The sequence below is a fragment of the Salmo trutta genome, chromosome 3 (assembly GCF_901001165.1).
Source record: "Salmo trutta chromosome 3, fSalTru1.1, whole genome shotgun sequence".
Classification (NCBI taxonomy): Eukaryota; Metazoa; Chordata; class Actinopteri; order Salmoniformes; family Salmonidae; genus Salmo; species Salmo trutta.
This window is the reverse complement of record NC_042959.1, coordinates 73,797,745-73,822,141: the sequence shown is the minus strand read 5'-3', so window position 1 is coordinate 73,822,141 and position 24,397 is coordinate 73,797,745. Positions and strand designations below refer to the sequence as shown.

At 44.4% G+C, this 24,397-nt stretch overlaps 2 protein-coding genes across 4 annotated transcripts; both read left to right on the top strand.

The window, feature by feature from the left end:
* Nucleotides 1-2,634: 2,634 nt before the first annotated feature.
* Nucleotides 2,635-11,662, top strand: LOC115188758 (uncharacterized). 2 transcript variants are annotated; one of them, XM_029747589.1, is made up of 4 exons: nt 2,636-3,555; nt 3,879-3,998; nt 4,717-7,399; nt 7,697-11,662. In XM_029747589.1, exons 3-4 carry the CDS (start codon nt 5,110-5,112, stop codon nt 10,066-10,068), a joined length of 4,662 nt encoding a protein of 1,553 aa, XP_029603449.1. In that variant the 5' UTR covers nt 2,636-3,555; nt 3,879-3,998; nt 4,717-5,109; the 3' UTR covers nt 10,069-11,662. The 2 variants fall into 2 exon arrangements, with proteins under 2 accessions (XP_029603440.1, XP_029603449.1); XM_029747580.1 differs by having other exon boundaries at nt 2,635-3,555; nt 4,717-11,662.
* Nucleotides 11,663-13,615: 1,953 nt separating this feature from the next.
* On the top strand, nt 13,616-22,574 carry dbpb (D site albumin promoter binding protein b). 2 transcript variants are annotated; one of them, XM_029747561.1, is made up of 5 exons: nt 13,616-14,219; nt 14,488-14,755; nt 16,780-17,250; nt 19,454-19,734; nt 19,852-22,574. In XM_029747561.1, exons 2-5 carry the CDS (start codon nt 14,563-14,565, stop codon nt 20,065-20,067), a joined length of 1,161 nt encoding a protein of 386 aa, XP_029603421.1. In that variant the 5' UTR covers nt 13,616-14,219; nt 14,488-14,562; the 3' UTR covers nt 20,068-22,574. The 2 variants fall into 2 exon arrangements, with proteins under 2 accessions (XP_029603421.1, XP_029603428.1); XM_029747568.1 differs by having other exon boundaries at nt 13,624-14,219; nt 19,454-19,719.
* The last annotated feature ends 1,823 nt before the right edge of the window (nt 22,575-24,397 follow it).

The window sequence follows — 24,397 nt, the reverse complement described above, 5'->3', positions numbered from 1 at the left end:
AGCTTCTGCAAGTACAGGGGATTTTCTTTCATAGAGCACAAAAAGTACAGTATGATGCAGGTGTTGCACTTCATAATACGACTGACCTTCAAAGCCATGCATTGGGATACAAATAAAATACCACAGAGAAAGCACGTCTGACAATCACCATTTTATTATTCTCACTAGAGAACTGACACAAGCAACATTTCTACAGGACAATACAAATGATTGGCTTCAGAGCAATCCAAAGTGTATGTGTCTAGGGAATTGACTGTAACAAGGCAGTGGACTATAATACATACTGTAGGATGACTCCAATGATGAAGCAATCAGATATGAGGGTGAGACTCAGAAGAGACTTGGGTGGCTAGGATGCCCTTCATCAGAAGAGGACCTTGCTCGTTCGTAGTAACACACCCCAACCATTCTCTATTAGGTAGAAATGTCATAATATCAATAATAATGCTTAATATTAAGGGCTATCCTATCCTACATGTGTGGCTTTGGACCATATAATACAGCATATTAATGCTTTCACTTAATTTTTGGTGTTGATATTGTCACTGATGTGTGAGTACTAATGTTCTGTAGATACCTGGAGTCAAACTTGTAAAAAAAAAACATGAGCAGTTTTTTTTCCAGCCCAGCTCAAAGAGGGAAACACTAAGACAGAAACGTTTTTGCACAATCCCCTGATATTTGCACCAGATAAAGACAGACATATTTTGTATCACATCTTAGGGGTTTACATTCAGCAAAAAAGGACACTCAGTCACTGGTGATGCGCGGGGCTGTGTTTGATAAACTTAAGGGACTTAAGAAAATGAACAGACTTGTATTCGACTAAGAGAGAAGTATAACTGTATATATATATATATCATCTACAGTATACAAAGTGTCTCATATTGCTTACAAATGGACAGAAGAAAAAAATCTGACATAATTCAGGAGATAAAATGACTGACATGTTGATACAGATTTTCTTTTGACAATCTTCCTATACACAACGGTAACTTACCCAGTGAGCAAAATGGCATCTTTTAGACGTCCATGGACGTCGGCGTCAGACGGTGTTCACTGGGTAGTCCGTGTCGGTTATTGTCATGATTACGACAAGTGTTATTATTAATGATTATTATAATTGTTGTTATAATTAATGGTTATCTTATAGTTATGATGTTGGTGTTATTTTTCTTAGTGAGATTTTAAGTGTTTACATGTTTTTAGATACCTATCTTTCTCATGACATTTTGTTTGTTTTTGTTACATCTGAACACAAAATGGGGATTCAAACAAACACTGTCTAATCTTGATGCATGTCAACTCCATGCCTTGGTAATGCATTGACAATGCATGTATACAGGGCTTTATTACAGTATGTTTTGAGACAATGGCCCAATTACAAACCTATCCCTAGTCCTTTTCCCTAGATGGAGCCTTCTATCTAGACTATTTGAAAATATTGCATAGGTATTAGCAAAAGTTGTGTTGGTTCCACGTGTTGGGGTGGAATGATTACACTCACCGTTCACAAGGTCATACAATATTGATAGGGACTAGGGAGGGAAAAGTTCTGGGTCTGGGACCAAATTGAAACACTTGCTAATACCACAGCCTAACCCAAGAAAACCCAAAGGGTTAACACATGATGTCACAATGTATGTGTTTACATTAATGTCTTAAACACAGGTAGGTAAAAAGGGTATAACAGTAACTACCTGAATGTTCAGTAACAGTGTATTTTTTCAGGGAATTAGGACAGCTAACCTAGTTTTAGATTTGTATTTAAGTCACAGAAAGTCTGTAGCAATGTCTGTACTATCGCCACAAGCCATAACCATTGAAACAGTCATTACATACACTTCTGCCATTATTTTGCACATGGTAAACCTTTTTTTGTGTAAGTATATTGTATTTTGTATAGCTAGTACAATCAGAATATTCTAATGGGTTGTGGCTCTCTTCTATAACACATTAATTTGAGGCTTCAACAAATTATATGTGAGTATTTAGTGGAATGTACAGTGACCACCCAAATGCTTAACATTTAACATATTTCTATATAGCCTATTATGTGGCAACAGGGATATTTTTGATGAGTAATGACAAATAACACATGTAATAGATGGTGAATAAAATATGACACAAAGAGATGAATGAATAGGTGTATGTTTCAACACCATCATTAATTCATTTAAACCTATGTAGAACGAAGAAGGATAAATCTAAATCTAGATTTGTATGAGATTATATAGATTTGTATGGGATGATATTTACAAGTGAACTTCATGAATGTTTTCATGACTATTATTAATTTTAATATATAAAGGCCTACTTTTAATTTCTCCAATGCATTTTGATCCCCTTGGATACAGCAGTGATCAAACACTACATTTGTAAAATAAAGTTGGTGGAAAAGGTTGTCAGACTTGTTTCTTTCATCAGGGTCTTACTCAAGTACTGAGGAAATTGTATGATATTAGGAGTGATAAACTAGCCATCCTACTCAACTATTCTCATATGAAGTGACTTTACTGACAGGTAAGATTGAATAAATGTTAGACATTCTGTGGAAAGTTGTTCCTAAATCTACAGTAGGCTACAACTAAATCACTAGCTAATAGGGCAGCCACCCCCCTGGAGAGATACTGTCCTGCAAGCTTTCATTTCAACGAAATTATAACTGTTCCCCAGGACCCTAATTAACTGAATCAGGTATGTTACCACGGGTTTGGAGCAAAAGCCTGCACCAGTAGCCTTCCGGAGTTACCCCGATCCATGGATACATTACCATTTCAATGAAACAATACATTTGCATGACGAAGCCTGTCACCCCGCAAGTGCCAGAATGACAAGCATACAATTGCATGTCCAAACATTTAGGCATTTTTTAAAAGTTTTATATGAATGAAAATGAAATGCAAGTTACCAAATACACGGCAGCCATTTTAACAAGTCTGGTTGGTGAATGCTATGCCCAGCTGCAGCATGAAGCCAGTTAAAATGGCTTCAACCTCCCGCAGAGTCTGAATCTATTTCTGACGGATTTTTATCACATTATTTGTCATTCGGATACCTACACGGGTGACGACTTGACATAATATACCATAAAAAATCTTTACCAAATGGAAATAAGAATAATTCAATGCAAAATATCAGTTAGCTATAGATAGCATGCTTGCTATCCAAAACAACTACTGAACCACAGGTTATGCTACCCGGAAATATTTCACGGGCCGGAAAGGACCAATGTTAAGTGAGCACACGTCATTCCCTTTTACCCCCCCAAAATTATAACCGACCGTCCAAAACATTTAAGCCGACAAAAACATCACCAACTCATCATTACCAATGGGGATTGATGCTGTCAAATGGCGAGGAAAAGGTTGCAGCCTCAAATACTGAGTATTTCGAGCGAAAGGGAGCCGAGCATTCACCTAGCTCAGCATCAGTGAACATGGCTATGGCTAACGAGTCGAAAACAGTACGCAGAAATGGAGAGCTAAGCGAATGATAGCTAGATGGTAGGAAGGCGTGACAGGCCGCATCCTGAACTTGTACTTGGATGTGTAGGTAAATAAGCAATTTCGTATTTCATTCTGCCAAGAGGCATTCATTGGCTTTTGAATGCATATTTTTCTTATGCTATAGATAGCAAACCGTGTGTGTTGTGTATTTTTCTGGGTTGCATGCGATATCTGCTAGCTAAATAGCAGAATGTTATACCAAAAGCTGTCAGTTTTGTATGTAAGCGCTTCTTTGCAAAACCCCCAATGTTTGTCAAAGCAATGTGCAACCCAAAGTTAGTAGTTCCCGTAGCTAGTATTGTGCAATTATGCAATTTTTGCAGTGGCTGAATAACAGTTGCTGATTCTGAATTTCTGTCCTCCACACAGGATTGGTCATCTACATAATATGAAAGGCAATCAAAAAGATGCGATTGTGAAATAAAATCCGTCTCCCTCCGCTGTCGGGGGAACATATTTTGACTCATTGACATCTGTCAAAATTTAAAGGTAAGATTTTCCATAACGTGATCAATATTTCGCCGACGTCTTATAAACATGCAATAATAATTCATAATAATTAATGTTTTATTTACAGTTAGGGGGACTTAAAAAGTGTGACACAGTGCTCAGTTCATACGAAACTATATGCAGTAGTAATACCCTAGTAATATACAATAAATACATTATAATAACAGTAGTAATAAAATAGTCATTCAGCATACTATACTTACATTTGGAAAACTATTAATTTTAGTAAGACTGACATTTGAAAAAATATATCATTACAAAGTTTTATTTTATTTAACCTTTATTTTAACAGGTACGACATTTTGAGACCTAGGTCTCTTTTTCAATTGCGCCCTGGATAATACAACATAAATATACACATTGTTAACAAAACCGTGTGTAATTTGTTTTGTGGCATCTATGAATGGGATGTTCAAGGTTCATGATTGTATTTCCATCACCTACTTTATCCCCTTTCAATAATTTAAAAAATACATTGTTTAATATATATATATATATGTGTGTGTGTATATATTATATACCTTTTTTTGTTGTGTGTGATTTATTTTAAGCTAAAGAACATTTTATTTTATCCTACATACTTTGGTGTATCATAATGGTACAAATGTTGGTGTATTTACAAATGTCAGCTGTTCAATTTAACAGTTTTTATCAAATAGAAATATGTATTTTGACTATTGTAGTCTCTGTTTTTCAGTGAGGAGAAGAAAACATAATCTCTTCCCAGAGAATGAGTGAATAAACTGACGTGGATGAAGGGAAACGATGATATGGATGAAAACACTGTAACTGAAACAGCCAACCAACAGCTGTTGACTGAACTGCTCTCTAATAAAGATTGTTCTGTGCCATAAAACACCAAGAGAACAACAACAGACCAACAACAATTTCACACCAAAACAAGGCCTTTTCTCCCCATGAAACTGTACAAGGTGTTTAAGACTAAATAAAATGGCACCAACCCATCAAGATAAAAAGAGAGTACGGTATCCACGTTGAAAAGAACTGTAAGAACTGTTCGCGTTTGAGAACCCCCCCACTTTACACTAAATAACCCCATTCCCCACACACTTGCTCCCTCTCCTGTTGGATGGAGAGTGGGGGCAGTGGGCGATCGGGCGGAAGTAGCAGCAGCCGAAGTGCGCGAACAGGGGGGACCGGCAGTGTTATCGGGCGGAGTTCGGGATCGAGCCGTGGCGATTCAGGCAGTTCCAGGTCAAATAGTGGCACTGCAGGATCCCTCGGCCGAAGCTCGTCCGTTGGCGGCAGTGGTGGGATCATTGTCGCTGCTCCTGGTGCTGGAGGTGTGGCTCCTGCACCCCCATGTGCCAGTGAGTGGGAGATGTTCCAATTTGGAAAATACAATTTGGACATAATAGAGATGTTAAGCGGACACCAGGCCCATCAGTTCAAAGGCCTTGGGTTAGAACGACAGCTACAGCATCAGCAGCAGGTGCAGCTTCACCAGCACCAGCTCCAGCAGCAACAACAACAGCAGGCCGAGACCTCAGGAGCTCTCCTGTCTGGGCTAGGCCTTGGGTCCCTCCAAGGGGCCAGAAGCAACGCCTTTTCCGATTCTGCCTCTATTTTCGCCAAAATGAGCGCCCCTCCTCCCCCTCTACAACAACAACCTTCTTCGTCCTCACAAAGCTCAAGATCCAAGTCAAGCAAGATGAGTAGCAGCAGCTCAAGCCATGTGTCGGGCTACCCACAGTTCCTGCGTTCCTTCCACCCGACAGAGGCAGCTCTGGCACAGGAGCAACTGCATTCTGGGGTCGGCCGCTTCGAGCACTTTTCTGGGGGTGGCAGTGGTGGGGGTGCTGGGGGGTTGGGAGTTGCCCCCCCTCCACCACCCCCTCTGCATCCAGGCATCCCCCAAGCATCACCTGGCCCTTCATCCTCTTCCCCCTCCCCCTCCAGTTCAGTGGTAACTAACAATCCCCCCAGTAGCAGTGCAGTCACCTCTCTGGGACACCAGCTGGTTGGGGCCCAGTCTGATGCACGGAGTCTTCATCAGCAGTTCAGTTGCATGCTAGCTGCTAATCAGTACTTTCTCTCTGGGGTGCCTGCTAACGCTAGCTTAGAGCAGTTTCTGGTTCAACAGGGAACCCACAACCACCTGGGGATAGGTTTAGGTCAGAGTGAGGGATCCAGCTCAGGCCTTGCTCCGCCTCCAGCTCTGCATTCCTCTCATTCGCATGGCCTCTCTACCGCTCAGCCACAGCAGCAGCAGCCTCCGCAGCAGCAGCTGCCTCCCCATACCCTGTCCCACCCCCACTCGCACTCCCACCCTCACCACCCCCTCCACCCAGGCTCCCAGCCCTCCTCCCTGGGTGGTTTTGACTTCCAGGGCATCCCAGTGCTCTCCTCCAACCAGCTGGCCTCTCTGATGCAGCAGGAAGCAGGCCTGCCGCTCCCTCTGCCACTTCATCTGTCCCTCTCCAAGGATGACGGCAAGGGGGACAGCAGTGGGGGCGGAAGCAGCAGCAGTAGGAGGAAGAAAGCGATGGCTGGCTACCTGCCACAGAGGAAGTCAGATGGCGGCAGTAACAGCAGCAGCAGCCACAGCAGTGGGAACCCCAATGCTAGCAGCAATGCAGGGGGGCTGGGCCACGACCCCTCCCCAGGGCTGGTTGGGGGTGGGGGCGGAGGGGTTGGCATGTCAGGTTTGGGAGGAGATCCATCCCTCCTGGCCTCTTCATCATCATCCTCATCATCATCAGTTGTCTCATCCTCCTCTTCCTCTGGCCCCTCCACTGCAGCATCAGTCCTGGTTACTAATGGTTCTCACCTATCCAAACCTGATAACATGGGCTCCATGCCATCTGCATCTACACAGGCTGACACTGAGCCCCTCTATAACTGTGGTGAGTGTGGCAAAACCTTCACTCACCTCTCCAGCCTTCGCAGGCACCTGCGTATGCATGAGTCTACGGCAGCAGGTACTAGCAATAATGCCAGCATTAACCCAAACCCGACTCATATCCAACCACTAACTGACCCCAGTCTCCCACACTCCACCCAGGAACACTCCACCCAGGATCTGAACTCTCAATCTAACTCGCTGTCCTCCCAACAATCATCCAACTCAGTCCAGGCATCATCCTCCTGCCCCAGCCCTGACAAGACCTTCAATTGCTCAGATTGTGGCAAGCACTTCAAGAAAAAGGGGCACCTCCTCCAGCATGGCGTCATCCACTCAGAGGCTCGCCCGTATGGCTGCAGCATCTGCTCCCGGGCTTTCAACCGCCGTGAGTCGCTGACGCGACACGAGAAGATTCACCAGGACAAGCCCTTCCGCTGTCCAGCCTGCGGCCGATGCTTCCGTGAGAGCACCTCTCTACTCAACCATGCTGCCTCTGGCACATGCGGCAAGCCAGGTAGGGCATCAAAACCACAGGGCAGCAGCAAGGAAGGAGCTGTAGGGGAGGGCAGAATGGGAGGAGGTGGCGGAGGAGAAGGTGGAGGAGGTGGGGATTACCAGGGTAGTAGAGGGGTGATTTATGGGAAAACTGAGGAAGATGAAGAGGGTGTGATCATGGGAGGTGAGGGAGGTCAGAAGTCAAGGCTAGGGTGTGATGGTGGTCTGTTTCAGTCAGAGAGGGGAGGGAATGCTAACAGCAGGGACAGGCCAGATGGTAAATACCCCACTGATTACTCTCGGAATCGTTACACAGGCTACCATGACGACCACCGTTCTCAAGGTAACCCGTCTCCGTGTTACTCTGGAGCCTCCCCCTGTGGCAGTGGGATGGCGGGCCCGGCGCTGCGGAAGGCACCATTGGCCCCAACGCTGCACCCTCACCCTCAGAGTCAAACCCAACATCACCACCAGCAGCACCTCCCCCTGTCCTCTCTCCTGGATGACTCTGAAGACGACGTCACCAGCTCTGTCAACAACGCCATCTCAGCCATCGCCGCCGCAGCTGCCGCCAACTGTGATATGAACAGTGGGAACAGAGGCGACGATAGGAGGGATATCATCGGAGGGCTGTTGGGGGGGCTGGACTTAGGCCCCTTGGGGTCCCCTTCATCAACATCTGGGATGGATAAGACCTATAGAGGAGCAGGGAACCAGGATGGTATGAGTGGTAATATGAACCACAACCAACAGCAGGGGAATGATCCACAGAACCCTGCTGCCAAACCAAAACGTCCCCGGAAACCCAGAAAGCCCAAAGACCCCAACGCTCCCCCTAAACGCAGGCAGTACACCCCCAGAGCTCCCAGAGAGTCGAGCAACATCCCGCGGCCATATCTGTGCAGTGTTTGCGGCAGGGGGTTTGCACGCCGCGAGACCCTGCGTAGGCACGACCGTGTCCATACTGGGGAGAAGCCCCACCGCTGCAGTACATGTGGGAAGCACTTCAGAGAGGCCTTCCACCTCACCAAGCACCACACCGTTCACTCTGGGGAGAAGAACTACAAGTGCAGCCTGTGTGGGAAAGAGTTTGGCTACTCCCAGAGCCTCAAGAGGCACGGGAAGCTCCATCAGAAAGGGGAGCTGGAAGAGGTCCCCACAACACCAGGAGGGGAGAACCTCAACAACTTCAACACAAACCCGTCATGTGGTGTGGGCCAAGACAGGGAACAGAACCAAGGAAACAGCTCCTCCTCCTATTATTCATACCCCCAAGATGTCAAGCCTCAAGGCTCCAACAGCCAGCCCCCGCCCAGGCTCTACACCTGTGCCATATGCTGGAAGTCTTTCCGCCATCACTTCCACCTGACGGCTCATCACCAGACGGTCCATGAGAACGGAGGTGAGAAGCTGTTCAGCTGCGAGGTGTGTGGGAAGGCCTTTGCCTACTCCAACAGCCTCACTCGACACAGGCTGTCACAGCACGGCCTGGCCCGCACCGGCACTGACAACGCACAAGGGGACGGCAGTGGGTCAGGGGTAAACAGTGCAGCTGGTGGTGGAGTGAGTGGGACTGCGTCAGAGAGCGAGGCAGCCACCAACGCCCTCCTTCAGATGGCACCTTCCACTGAGGGCCACGGGGGGCAGCAGAGTCACAGTGTTGTCACCCACAGTCATCAACAACAGCCACCTCAGCCCCCAGCTGGTTATTCCCCCCTTTTCTATGATGCTGGTACGGCCCACTCCTCAGCCTCCAGCGTCCCTCCCTACTCTCAGCCCCTGCCACCCAACTCCACAATCATGCCCCCTCAGCACCAGCATTCCCCAGCAAGGGTGAAAGGGGAGCACATTTACCCAGCTGGGTCCAGTAGTCACACCCTTCACACCACAGCTCCATTCCAGCCCCTCACGGAGCTGCCATCTGACCACCATCACCACCACCACCACCACCACCATTCTTCACATCATCACCACCGTTCAGAGCCACAGTCCCAGCAACAACACCACAGGAACATCCAATCACACGATGACATGAAGAGGCACAAGAAGAAGAAGAGAAAGTCCGACAGGAGGCAGGGAAGGGGGGACCTTTCGGTGGACTCCTCAGGCTTCGTCAGAGACGAGGGGAGGAAAGACCAGAGGAAGAGGAGGTCTGTTTTCCAAAAACAGCTGAGGAAGAAAAAGCTTCTGTTGAAGATTAGACGAGGGGGGGAAGCGGGAGGGGGAGGGTATGAGCTGGTCACAACAAGAGGGATGAAGATACAAATCCTGTCATCTCTCAAAGTCCCAGTGAAACGTTTTGCCTGCTCCATCTGTCCCCACGCCATGTTCGCCCGCCAGGCCGGCCTGCTAGCCCACAGGGCAGCTAAACACACCCAGAGAGTTCTGTCCCCCCAGGAGCGTCTGTGCTGCGGTGTGTGTGGGAAGCAGTCTCACAGGCTCCTGGAAGCCTTCATCCACCGGGCGACTCATCGCGCCCGAGGGTCCTTCTCCTGCAGACGCTGCTCTGCTCGCTTCTGGAACGCCCCCCTCCTCCGCAGGCACAAGGTGACCTGCCGACATAGGGCCAAGGGACTGCCACGAGGTGGCGCTATCAGCCTGAAGTTGTCCAAGAGGGCGGGGGAGAGGAAGAGCAGAGAGGAGCAGGGGGAGATGTCGCACTCCCTGCTTACAGAGTACAGATACTGAGCTTGCTGACTTCTAAGGTAGTAGTGTTTAGATTTTCATTGATAGGAAAGGGAGAGGTTATCAGTTTTGGACTATACATAGAAGAAGATGGACTTTAAAAAACAGAAGCCTTTGGGGGGGGACGATTGAATTGGTCTGGTGTCTGTCTGGACCTCATCAACTCAACTCACTGACTGTTAGAACGAGTGTTTTAACAACATGAACTACTGTAGATCAACCAAGGATCACCCGGAATTCTTCCATCCAAACTGTATGGGAGGATGTTGAAAGACATTACTGTTTTCATATGATCATTAACCCTTAAGTGCATTGACACTATGCTTGGCTGACACTGTGCAGTTATTAGACATGTTTAGGTGATTTGACCTGCTAATTTAACTCTACCCCCTCAGCCTTACTAGCATCCCTTCTATACCCCTAGCTGTATGATAACTCTGTCTCTGCTGTGTACTATGTCTTGTTGATGTTCACCTAGAGCCCTTTTGGGGAATTTTTTAATGTAAAAAGTGCATTTAGTAGGAGTAGGGAGAGGGTGGGACACAGACTTCTGGTTGGTAGAGAGGCAGTCTGTTTGTTGGTGCATGTGTGTTTTTTGGTCAGTTTGTTGCGGAGGTTGTGAACTCACTATGTGATGATTAATTCAGTACATCCAAAAAGGACGTGTTTTAAGCGTATGTTAACAAAGTCCTGAAAAATGTCCCCAGTGATTTAATCACGTCTTTAAAAATACATTTGAGAATCTTAATAGATTGAAGTGAATACCACTTCCAGACAAAAAAGTGTATCTTACAAAAAGCCTTGCTAATCATGATCACTTTATTTAATTTTCATACCTGTGGAAACAATTGTAGCTTTTATACCAAGATATTGAGATCAAGACAGGATGAAAAAAGCTCACTGTAACGTATATTGTGTTAATATCTTATCACTGCTGTGTTTCTGTTTTCACAAAGTACTTTCTTTAGCTTTTACTGTTCCTTCATAGTAGCAAAACAGTTATGATTACATGTATTAATTAATGTGTGTTTAACTCCATCTGTCTACCTGCCAAACCTGGATTTTATCCTGTCCTCTTCTATTTTCTGTTGAGTTGCAATCATGTTCATAACCCTGTCAAGCCTTGTTTTATCTTCTAAAGAAAAAGAATAGTTCTAAGTACATTTCTATCACTTTATTTACTTAAAACAAAGATAGTTGTTGATTATACTTCAGCATTGAATAAAACATAAGTGTTCTCTGCTGTGCTTTTTGTCCATGTAAGGCTAATGATGAAGAACTGGATAGTTACTGATAACTAATCATGTGGGTATTGACTCTATAATGAGAAAAATGTTACAAATACCAAAATCAGTATAATAGTTTTGTCCCAGATATTGTTAAATAGCTGTGTGGGCCTGATGGATTTCAGGATGTCATTATGGATATACAAATACATTTCAACTTAGCACAACTATGGTTATCCAACTTATTGGCAGGTCAATCCAATTAATGTTGTATATTCAACCAGAAATGCTTTTTTTTTGCTTTGCTTTCCATGACCCCAATTTGAAATGGCCACAACTCACAACCACCCAAAATAAATACATAATGGACATCTACAGCCTACAGTATTATGTTAAATCCACTAGATGGCATTAGGCACCTCATTTCTGCTCACTGTACTCTGGCCCTTGTGTGGTAGAGTGTGGCAGTCACATGGATTTTACACCGATAGGGGGTGGATTCAAGAGTCGGAACGTGCAGTGTCCATGTCTGAGCTGTGTGTGTCAGTGAGTGACTGAGTGACCGAGTGTGTACAAGTGTGTGTGTGTGTTTGCAGACTCATGCTTGCATGCGAGTGTGAGATAAATCTATTTGTGTACGACACAGATAGAACATCAACATAAATGCGTACATACAAACATACATAGTCTACATCCAGAATTGCAAGGCAGTTATGGCTGCCCTACTGACCTAGTTCTGTTAGTTTGTGTGAATATAGGCTATTGTAATGTAGACTACAGTATTAGAGTTCACCTTAATGAAATATGACAGCTGTGGTCTGTTGTTCTGGTTTGACTTTAGTATTTTTTAGGTGGCAGCAGCACTGTCACACTAACTGCTATAGAGGGATATGCACATTTCGCTTCATTATGCTTATTCCCTCTGTTTCAACACCAAATACTACTAAACATCAATCATTAAGAAACATGAAATGCTAACTATCATTTTAATTTCTAGATAGCATGGTCTGTTCATGTGTTAGTGCATTTTCCACATGTCATGTAGGACTACAACCGAAGAAGCATATTATAGCCTACCTATCAAATCAGTCACCTTTGTTCGCTAAGTACATTTACATGTAACAGGAATTTGACCTGGTGAGATGGTGCTGCCACAATAACAAGAGTATACAGACAAAATATATAGCCTACTATAGCTTAAAGCAAAATTGATTATGATTTAAAATAGAAAACAATTTTTAGACAATGTGAATGTAATTTAAGGTCATTGTCTGTATTTTCTATATTCTAACTACCTCTTCTGTAGGCCTATTCTATGCTCTCTCAAACATTCTCAAATTGTTCTAACCGATTCATTATCATGGATAGGTCAGGCATGAAGGCATGCAAGGTTAGTTTTGCAGTATACTTCTGCAGTAAACACACATGTATGATAGTTTATCATAAATCAATGTATCAATTGTTTCCCCATTAATTATACTCATGCTGTTGGCCTATGCCTATTTGTAAAGAAAACAAGTGAGTGGTACACAGAGTAATATCCTCATAAGGATGTATATTGTTCCTGGGATCTGTCTAAATATTGTTTTTCCGATGTCCGACTAGCAGTAAAAAAAAAAAAAAGGAAACAATTTCCTGTGGCTCTTTGGCTGTGGGTTAAAATACAGTACTGCAGACACCTCGCGCTGTTCTGCTTTGAATCGGTCTCACGCGGCCGTAGCATGGGGGGAATCCGTAGGGCGGGGCGGGTGGCCTAGTTCTTTCCAATAAGCGCTCACTAGAGGAGGAGACATTATTTTCTCCAACCAATCGAAGCTAGAGCAACATGCATAAGGGTTGCACCTCCTCGTGACTGGGCCATGTGCGCTATAACAGCTATTCTGCTTTTAGGAAGCAACGTGCTGCTGTGTTCCTTTCGCCTGAAAACCCGGCAGCCACTCACGTTTTCTCTGGATTACAAGCGGACTGGGAAAACTGTAGTCTACACTCAGTTGCTTTCTCATAGAATGGTGCTATGCCCATTGCCATTATAATGAAATAATCACATTGGCACTCTATTTGGGCAATAATTTGTATGCCTAGATGAACGTTCTATAGAGGATATGTCTCAAGGTCCCCTCAGTTGCTAGAGCCATTTAAAGACGTTAATTCAAAGTCATGATGATAACGGTGGCGGGTGATTGCTAACTGTCCATTTGTTTTCGTCCGTCTGTCCATGAGCATACAAACAAGTGCTTGGCGTGCCCCCTCGAGGTGTGGCACGAGGGGGGTTGTGTGTTTGTGTCATGCATATTGAACAAATAAGCCAATCATGCCTCCTCTCGCGCCTTGCCCTATGAGTTGTGACGTCACGTGAACTGCCCGTGTTCGTTCCAGCTGAGAGGACAGCCGTCGCGCAGCCCAAATCCAAGCCCGTGCTTCAGTACATTGGCTACACAAAGTACGCGGGGGAAAAGAGGACCCCCCCTCCCGAAAGAACGATAGAGCGACAGGAAAGCTTAAAGAAAAAAGTAATACAGCTTGTCACCCGACAAATAGCGCGCGTACTCAGAGCCTTCTCCGCTTTTCGCTCTTCATTATTTGTTCATTTGGCATTGTGGAGCAGGACATTCTTTTTCCTTGCTTCGAGTTTCATTTTGATCATATTTGAATCATCATTTTTTTGGGGGGTGTTGATCAACTCAGGATATTTTTCGACAACAACTTATTGATCTCCAGCTCGGATTTTATTTTGTCCACCTTTGAATTGACCATGGGCACCAGTAATTAGTTTGACGGTTACAACTGGTCTCTATTGGAGAATAACATCTTGATCTGCACCAGGGATTTAAAATAATATAGTGTTGCACCATATCTACTGGAATACTGTCTATTATAATGATACAACAGTGGATATAAGAACACTTCATAGCCTAAATAGAGGGAAAGGTAAGAACATGTTTATTGACATTCTAAGCAAATCAAAGTGACATGTTTTGCAACTATTGCTTGTTATTATTAGGCTACACAGGTATACTGAGCCTGGGAATCATACTTAAATGTTCTCATATCTTGTCGAGATATGCACCCACATATGCGTTTTATATTATTTCAACACGTTTGTAATGTCATTTCAAATAGACTTTTCATTGCACCTGGTTTGTACCCAATTCTAATTATAATAAATGTTAATTCAATATTCTCGTTAATTGGATAGCGGTGATCAATCTGCCAGTCATTTCGACTCCGCCTGCGCCCCAGGATCCTAATCAACAACCAGGTCCGGCCAACTATGTCCAGGCAGCTCACCCAGCTCCTGACCCCGGACCTCCCAGCCGGCGCTAGCCCGCAGTTCGGGAATTGCAACCAGTCTGGTGGCTCCATCAGCGGTGGACACCTCAACTCCATGGCTAGTTTGAAATCCCTCCTGCAGCATCCGATGAAGGGAGACCGTGCAATTCTCAAAGACTGCTGCGACGTTAAAGGTGAGAAGAGAACTTTGATTTCATTTGATTGTTACATTGTTATCATGCTGTTACCACTGAAGGTTCTACAGTGCAACAATGTTGCTGATGGAGTTTGCAGCACTTATGCGAACAGACACTGCATGCCAATGTTCTTTTTCTGTTATTTAGCATATTTTGTAACTGACATTCATTGAAATCATATCTACCAGTCTCCATTGTCTACCTGACAATTGAGTACAGTACAGTGAAGACAGCTGTGCTCACCAGCATAACTTAATATCTGGTCCTGCCATTGTCACATGCACATGGCATGACACATGCACCACTGTCTGACTTGTTGTTTGGAAACAAAACAGAGATGGTATACTGGTGTGGTTCTTCAGTACAGAACTCGGCTCTGAATAATGATTCATGATTGACATTCTGCAGCCAACACACACCATAGGATATACATGGAGGTGAAAGTTGTCCTTTAAAACTGATTCATGGTCAGTTTGTATTTTTACTTCTGATAATACAGGTCAGGACCACAATAGGAAACTTTGTCTCAGAACAGAACTTACACTCTTAGAAAAAAAGGTGCTATCTAGAACCTAAAAGGGTACTTCGGCTGTCCCCATAGGAGAACCCTTTTAATAACTATTTTTGGTTCCAGGTAGAACCCTTTTGGGTTCAATGTAGAGGGTTCTGCATGGAACCCAAAAGGGTTCTACCTGCAACCAACAAGGGTTCTACCTGGAACCAAAACAGGTTCTCCTATTGGGACAGCCAAATAACCCTTTTGGAACCCTTGTTTCTAAGAGTGTAGGATCAAATGCTCTTTGGAAAATGTTAATCGAATCCAACCACTCCTATAGTATAGAGCAGTAAACCAGAAAGGAAATTATGGGATAGAAATCATGTTCAAATCATCTATAAGTGACTTTGTTGAGCTTCACAATCAACTTGAGATACTTTTGGATGATTTGGACATGCTAATATCGGTCCCATGACTTGAATAGGATTTGTGCCACAAATGCTAAAACGTTAGCATGTGGAAACAGTGCCAGGGGAACTAAACCGAAGCATGAACTACTGTCATACCTTATCCATAGACAGCTTACAGGGTAAGGAAACCAATATGCCATTATGTTATTACATGGTCATTAAGCATAACAAACACTTTTATCCAAACACAAAGGTCACTCACTGTCCAATTATGACCCCCAAATGTCCAATAGAATGATGGTGCCATCCCATGTTGCACTCTGCTGTGAGCTGAGCATGATGTTCTCATATGGATTATAATCTCCGCCCTCCAATCCCCTGGCATAGTTTTAGATTAGCATGCAGATTAAGATGACATCTTTTGGTATAATATCTGACATGCTAAACAGTACCAGCGAGGCCTGTGGTATGGGTGCCTATATTCACAAATTCATTTGTCTCACCAAATATAGACATAGACATGCATACATGTAGTAAAAATCATATTGCTTTTCATCCAGCATTCTGATTTTGATTCTTGTGCAGTTTCTTGTATGACCATCTGTTACGGTCTGACTGAAGCATTCAGTGGTGTTTGTGCGCATAGCAGTGCAGCTGATGCATCCAACTGTCACACCATTCCACAGATATCATCTATCTCTCAATATCTGTAGAGTTGACGCATCTATTGGATAATTGTGCCTCTGGACCTCAACAGCTATGAGGCTTGGGCCATAGCACCCTCTTGTCTCACTGAATTAAATTAAATAGGTTTACAAGAACGCCTACAGCTTTGGACATAAGATAATTATATCCTGTCATATGACCCTAATAAATTCTCCCCCAAAACTAAAAAGCAAAGAGTGTAGATGGAAGAAACTTTGTGAAGAACCAGACTTGAGGGAGTGTATCTAGTGAGATACCATAACACTTTGTATTTTTTTATAATCCCAAACCCACCTCTGGCAGCACCAAGGGTCAAACATTTGATGTGACAACAACTCTTGAGAGTTCCAACCCCTGTCCATCCGTTACTAACCAATAACCTCCATTTTGTCTCTCTCCCACCATCACAGACAAAGACAGAACCATCACAGACATGGATGAGGACTCCTTGGGTGGCGGGAACGGCGGCTGCAACATGCGTACCGGCAGCAGCGGGGTGAGCAGCAGTAACAGTAACGGCTGTGGCAGCGGAGGAGGAGGTGGAGGATCAGGTGGAGGATTTAACCAGTCTGCCTTCCTGGGACCCCTCCTGTGGGAGAGGACCCTGCCAGTGGAAGGAGGCCTCTTCCAGCTGCAGTACATGGACCTGGAGGAATTCCTCACAGAGAACGGCATGGGCGGTGTCCACGGCCAAAACAGTTCCAGTACAGCCCAGATCCCATCCCAGAGTTCCCAGTCGGCGGTGCCCAATCAGAGTTCCCAGTGCCCCCCCTCATCGCCCCCACCCTGCTCTTCAGCCTCCTCCTCGTCATCCTCATCTTCCCCGTCGCTCATCGGCCTGGAGGTGGCCCAGTCCAACATGCAGGGAGGACTTGACTATGGTGAGTTACAGGAACCGGGTGTCGGAGGAGGGGAGGGCAACATGCAGGGATTTCTAGGATGATTTTATCCCATGGATACAATACGGAACAGTGTACATCTGTTTAATGTACACATCTTCAATAGGAACATGGGGAGAGGGGGGGAGATTGAGACGGTTTATGGTGATTCTATGGAAACGGATTGTAAGTGTGGTGGGTGGTTGGTGAATGTATCGCAGTGTATCGTTGTTTACATGGTATCGACAGTGTATTCAGTGTTCCAGTTTGGCCAAATGAAGCAATGATTATGGTGCCATGTTGTTTTGGCCTTGTGAAGTGGCAACTAGATGAAGGACTAAAATGGAGGATCAGTGACATGGCAGATACCATGGTGACCCTGTATCAATACAGGACGGCTATGTCCTTAGAGAGAAGGCTGTAGTAGAGTCTGCACAGTCTTCATGTGATTCAGCTGTTTAAGTTGTCCTCAGTACTCATATTGACCTCTCCTATGGTGACCAAGCATCATTTTCTGTGAAGCCAAATGGAATCCCTTAACGCTGAGTTAACTTGACAGAGAGGGAACAACAAGGAGGGGTTGAGAAAGCAACGACAGGAATTTCCTGTAGGCTACAAACGACCCTTCACACTGAGCTATGTTTAACATTTAGGCTGCCTGAGAGAAAGAGACAGAGGAGACATTTAACTATGGATCTCACAGCGCTGACAAAGGGGTTTGGTTTGGTCGGTTTTATGTTCAATTCAGGTCCAACCAGCCATTTACTGAACACTAAGGTCTAACTGTACATAGGGAGATCGAGACAGAGATAAGGAGGGGAGGGAGAGGAAGTAGGTGTGTGTGTAGTGAGTGTTTGTGATCGCGTGTCTTTAAATCTCTCCTCACCTCACACGCTACAGCAATGTGCACGTGCAGTGTCCCTTCACGTGCCGAGGCTGTGAGCACTGGAGCAAGAGAACGAGAGGCAGGGCCAAGCGGAGGACTGGGAGGAGCGGAGAGGCACGCGAGGGTGGGAGGGAGAGTGAGGGAGAGTGAGGGAGGGAGGGGGGAGGAAGAGGTTCCCATTGCCTGCTGATACTGAAGTTCCAATGGAATGTTTGAATGCAGAAGAGAGAGATTTACAGAGATAGTAATGATTAAGATGTGGTGCTGTACAGTAGATAGGGACTGTCAGTAGCCATTGTATTTAACCCTTCATAAACTGGTTGTTTTTTAGCTGCATTTCAGTTGTATTCCAATGTCACAATAATACACTTTAGACAGTTTAGACATGATTTAAATACGACACATTCACATTTACAAGACAAATCGGATATTTATGTAAAAGAAACATTGACGAAGCCAAAATTGATATTGCGGGTTGGATGATGTGTTTGCTACATAGTCGTTACAGTGTAACACAAATTATGAGGCAAGACAGGAGAACATATTTGTAATGATCTGATTTGAGTTTTCATTCAGACTCCAGACCATTGATTTAACTCGAGGTGGATGTAGTGTAGGCTGTGTTCTGATTGTGTTCTCATAAAGGAGGAATAGGAAGAGGAAAAGGCTGTTTGGAGTGTTAATGATAGGAATGTCAAGGTGTTATGTGCATTAGGCCCTAAAGGGGGTGAGTGAGCTTTATAGAACATAGGGAACTGATTTCAAGGGGTGGGGTGACGGTTGTATACGTTTTAGAAACATTTCATGAAACTGTCGAAACCAGCCTTATAGGAGTCCGGGCATGTTGATAATAATATTAAACCAGGATTGAAATATATACTCTGACTAAAAGGGTGATATTGAACGTTTATACACAAGATAACTTGAGAAAAGTGCTCTTGCATATGTAAAGTTCCCATTTGAGTTCAATTTCTCCATGATAATTGATTCATATTGAAGTGAAATGCACGCTCACAATAGTGGGAAAGACATTGGGCTGTAGAATTCACACTTGAAAGCAGGGAGAAAAACGTTCCTGTTTATTAGTTTCTCAGAGCAGAAAGTAGCTCCCTTCCACCACCTGGTGGACATGGTCTGTAACTGCAGCCTAACAGCTCCACAGCACTTTTACTTTACATATTTTGACTTGAAGATAAATGCTGTGTGTTATTGCTTTCTGATGGACCTGAGAGGTCAGTGAGTCATAATGTATCTACATGGAATCTCCTGGTTCATATAAAGGTTTAATAAGAAAATAACAACCGATTCTCTCTCTTTCAGGAGGCAGTCAATCGAGCATGAACGACGACTGTGGCTCGCCTGGTTCCTCTGTCTCCTCTTCGTCCTGCACTCCTCTCATGACGCCCACATCCAACGGTCCAGACGTGATGGGTGGCTTTGAACCCGACGCGGCCGACGTAGCTCTGTCCAGCGTGCCCGGCCAGGACGCCTTCGACCCCCGCAGACACCGCTTCAGCGAGGACGAACTCAAACCACAGCCCATGATCAAGAAGGCCCGCAAGATGCTGGTGCCAGCAGACCTCAAGGTTGGTAGTCAGAGAGTAGGTAGAAGTATTAAGAGTTGGTAGAAGTTGTCCCTAACCTCTGGTCCAGGGTCAGATCATTCTCTACAAGGTAATGTCAGTAGCTCTATATCTAACGGTGTCTTCCTCTTTCAGGATGATAAGTACTGGTCCCGGCGGTGTAAGAACAACGAGGCAGCCAAGCGTTCTCGTGACGCGCGGCGCTTGAAGGAAAACCAGATCTCGGTCCGCGCCGCCTTCCTGGAGAGAGAGAACCAGGCACTCAGACAGGAAGTGGCTGACATGAGGAAGGAGCTCGGTCGCTGCCGCAACATTCTCAACAAATATGAGAATCGCCATGGAGATCAGTGAAGAAGAGGAGGAGAAAGAGAAGGAACTGATGGGTGGAATGGGGTGACATGATGATGATAACGATGATGATGATGATGATGATGATGAATGTATGAGACGATGAGAAGGGTGATATAAAGAAGCTCAGGTGTCACATTTTGATGATGTCAGAGTGGGCAGGGTTAAAGGTTAGGGACAGAGAGATTACATAATCCGGAGGACTGTTGCCCCTTTAGACAAAAGAAGAGAAGACGTGACTTTGAGGATTTTGATATCGGAGAATTGTATATTTTTATATTAAGACTAGAGGGGGAGCAAATTTTGGAAATAATTTTTGTATATTTTCTATATGAATGGGAAAGATGTAAGATATAGAGAGATGGAGGGCTATGACAAAATATCTTTTTAAAGTAGATTGATAATGGAGATGATATTTTAGAGGTGTTAGACAGGGATTTTAAGACAGGATTCAGAGTCAGGGACTAGGAGGCGAGGCGGCCATTTTAAACTGTAAAATAGAGAGCAAAATGATTTTAAAATTGTACAGTTCAACATTTCTTTGTGGATTTTACAGCACTCAATTTGTTTTCTTTGTTGTGTTTCTAACTGATGGGGTTTGGGCTGAAATGGTAGGAAAGTGAAAGAGAGAGAGAGCGAGAGAGAAATGGGAGAAACACTATTAACCCAGCACAATCTTCAGCACTTGTCCTGTGTTTGTAAATAACAAGTCCTTGATATTGTTACAACTTTTGCAACCTTTACTAACAGTTTGGACTGTTTAGTAGTTGTCTAGATGTCAGAGCTTTGGTGCAACAGCTCTTACATTTGATTATAGCTGCACTATCTCCTCTGTCATATAGAGAATATAGAGAATATTATGTGACCCCAAGACTAGCAGGGCATTCAATCACACTACAGCTAATGGATGGGGCGACTGTTAGTTTTTATTATGTATACTATGAACTCATATTGCTGAGCCCTTGGCCATCTCTCTCTCTCGCTCTCTTTCTGTCACTTTTTGTCCTTTTAGATTGCTGTCAGTTCTAACTGATGTAGAATATCTTGCTCAAGCTGGGTTGGTAGGATTTTTTAGTTGTTCTGGTTACAGTGGACCGTTTTGATCTTCTCTCTGCATTGTGATGTTTTCTTCCTTCCTATGTTTTTTATATCGAATTGAACCAATCCCAACACGGTTAATGTCGCTTACAACCAATCACGAAAAGGCTACTTTTACCTTTAACCAATCCTAACAACCGGTCTCTGTGGTTGTAGATTGTATACATAATACCACAATGTCTTCACACCCTCCTAAATAGTCCACCAACTACCCAGGAAAAAGCACACTTGTGTTACTGTACTATATTAATGATTTTAGTTAGCATTCTTATTATTGGTAGAAGATAAATATTGTCTATATTGAATATACCAGTTTGTGTATTTTACATAGGTATATGCTAAGTGTGAATGTTGCAGAGATGAGATGCGTGTATGACTGCGTATATGCAAATGTATTCCAGGAGATGGGGTTTGTGATAGGGTGTCATATCAAATGTGACCCTATTCTCCCATATACCCAGGGAATAGGTTATCATTCTCCCCATCGATCGGAATGGTGTTAAATTCTCAGATTTCTGGGACTAATAAAAAAGCCAAAATTTTAAATGTTGATTTATTAAGGTTGTTGATACTTTCTGTCAGTTTTCCGGCATTTCTGTGTTGTTGAGCATCGTCTTAGTATCCACAGTGTCATGTTTCACTACCGACTCACTAAACCCTGGGGAGAGAAAGGGCCCAGTCATCCCAGTGATAGTGCTTCTTTTCCTCAACGACCATGTTATAAATAACTACCATTACTATTATTATGATTATAATGATTGTTACCCCCCTTTACTGTTGCTGTTATATATAATTGAATGATTTTATTTCTTTGGATGAACATGATTTGTTTCGTATTGAAGCATCTTTGATCTCAAGCTATCCTCACAGAGAGACTATTCAGACATGCATCCTTGTTTTTATGTCACTTCCTGCCCTGCACCATGTACATCCTGTTTTGGTCCCTCGAGGGCCGCTGGTTTGTTCATAACCCCAAACGGACAGTTTCTATCCGGACTTCTCTGAAACAGTTCCCAGAGGAAGGCGGCCATCTTGGTTTCTCTGTTGATCATGGATTCCACAATCTCGCTGGCTCATCTCATACCTGGAGAACGACAGCGGTAGAATCCCATGCACTTCTGACTGTACACGTCTGTTCAGTTCTCTAGTTGTGTATGGACTATGCACGCTAGCCACAGTTTTCCTCTTGGTTTTCTGCAGCCTATTTTCACCTCAGTGACTGTACGTATGCTCTCCCAACTGGATGTTGTTCCTGATCTCCCTGACGTGGATGATGATAGCTCTTATAGTGACTTTTATTGAACTACAACTACCCATCTGCACCAGTGGTGTCCACTGTTCCAGCCCACTCAGTGCTGGCAATGGGGATGTAGTCGAACTTTCCCGAAAACACAAATAAAAGATTGTTCTTACTTACTGCTTCTCTGTTTTCTTTATATTTACTCACGTTTTACATTTACATTTTTGTTATTTAGCAGATGCTCTTATTCAGAGGGACTTACAATTAGTGCATTCATCTTAAGATACACTATATATACAAAAGTATGTGGACATCCATTCAAATTAGTGGATTCGGCTATTTCAGCCACACCGTTGCTGACAGGTGTATAAAATTGAGCACACCGCCATGCAATCTCCATAGACAAACATTGGCAGTAGAATGGCCTTACTGAAGAGCTCAGTGGCTTTCAATGTGGCACCGTCATAGGATGCCACCTTTCCAATAAGTCAGTTCATCAAATTTCTGACCTGCTAGAGCTGCCACGGTCAACTGTAAGTGCTGTTATTGTGAAGTGGAAACGTCTAGGAGCAACAACAGCTCAGCCGTGAAGTGGTAGGCCGCACAAGCTCACAGAATGGGACTGCCAAGTGCTGAAGCATGTAACGCGTAAAAATTGTCTGTCCTCGGTTGCAACACACTGCCAAGTTCCAAACTGCCTCTGGAAGCAATTTCAGCACAACAACTTCGCCGGGAGCTTCATGAAATGGGTTTCCATGGCCAAGCAGCCGCACACAAGCCTAAGAAACCATTTGCAATGCCAAACATCGGCTGGAGTGGTGTAAAGCTCACCGCCATTGGACTCTGGACCAGTGGAAACGCGTTTTCTGGAGTGCTGAATCATGCTTCACCATCTCGCAGTCCGACGGACGAATCTGGGTTTGGCGGATGCCAGGAAAACGCTACCTGCCCCAATGAATAGTGCCAATTGTAAAGTTTGTTGGAGGAAAAATGGTCTGGCCTGTTTTTCATGGTTCGGGCTAGGCCCCTTAGTTCCATTGAAGGGAAATCTTAACGCTACAGCATACGATGACATTCTAGACTTCCAACTTTGTGGCAACAGTTTGGGGAAGGCCCTTTCCTGTTTCAGCATGACACTGCCCCTGTGCACAATTTTTGTATTTATTTATTTAACCTTTATTTAACTAGGCAAGTCAGTTAAGATCAAATTCTTATTTACAATGACGGCCTACCCCAGCCAAACCCTCCCCTAACCCGGACGACGCTGGGCCAATTGTGTGCCGCCCTATGGGACTCCAGATCACGGCCGGTTGTGATACAACCCGGGATCAAACCCGGGTCTGTAGTGAAGCCTCTAGCACTGCGTTGCAGTGCCTTAGACCTCTGCGCCACTCAGGATCCAGCACAAAGCGAGTTCCATACAGAAATGGTTTGTCGAGATCGGCGTGGAAGAACTTGACTGGCCTGCACAGAGACCTGAGCTCAACCCCATCGAACACAGTTGGGATGAATTAGAACGCCGACTGTGAGCCAGGCATAATCTCCCAACATCAGTGTCCGACCTCACTAATACTCTTGTGGCTGAATGGAAGCAAGTCTCCACAGCAATGTTCCAACATCTAGTGGAAAGCCTTCCCAGAAGAGTGGAGTCTGTTATAGCAGACCATATTAATGCCCATGATTTTGGAATGAGATGTTCTTCGAACAAGTGTCCACATACTTTTGGTCATGTAGTGTGGCTAGGTGAGACAACAACGCATCACAATCGTATCAAGTACATTTTCCCTCAACAAAGTATTTATCAGCAAAGTCACTGGAGTGGTACTACTCTTTAGCAATAGTTTGATGTCCTCTCTTTATATTTATTTTAGCTAATATTTAAGTATTTGTGTGTGCATGTATATATGTGTGTGTGTGTGTGTGTGTGTGTGTGTGTGTGGGTGTGGGTGTGGGTGGTTGTGTTTTTAGGTGGAACTCCATGAACTAGATGTTTGT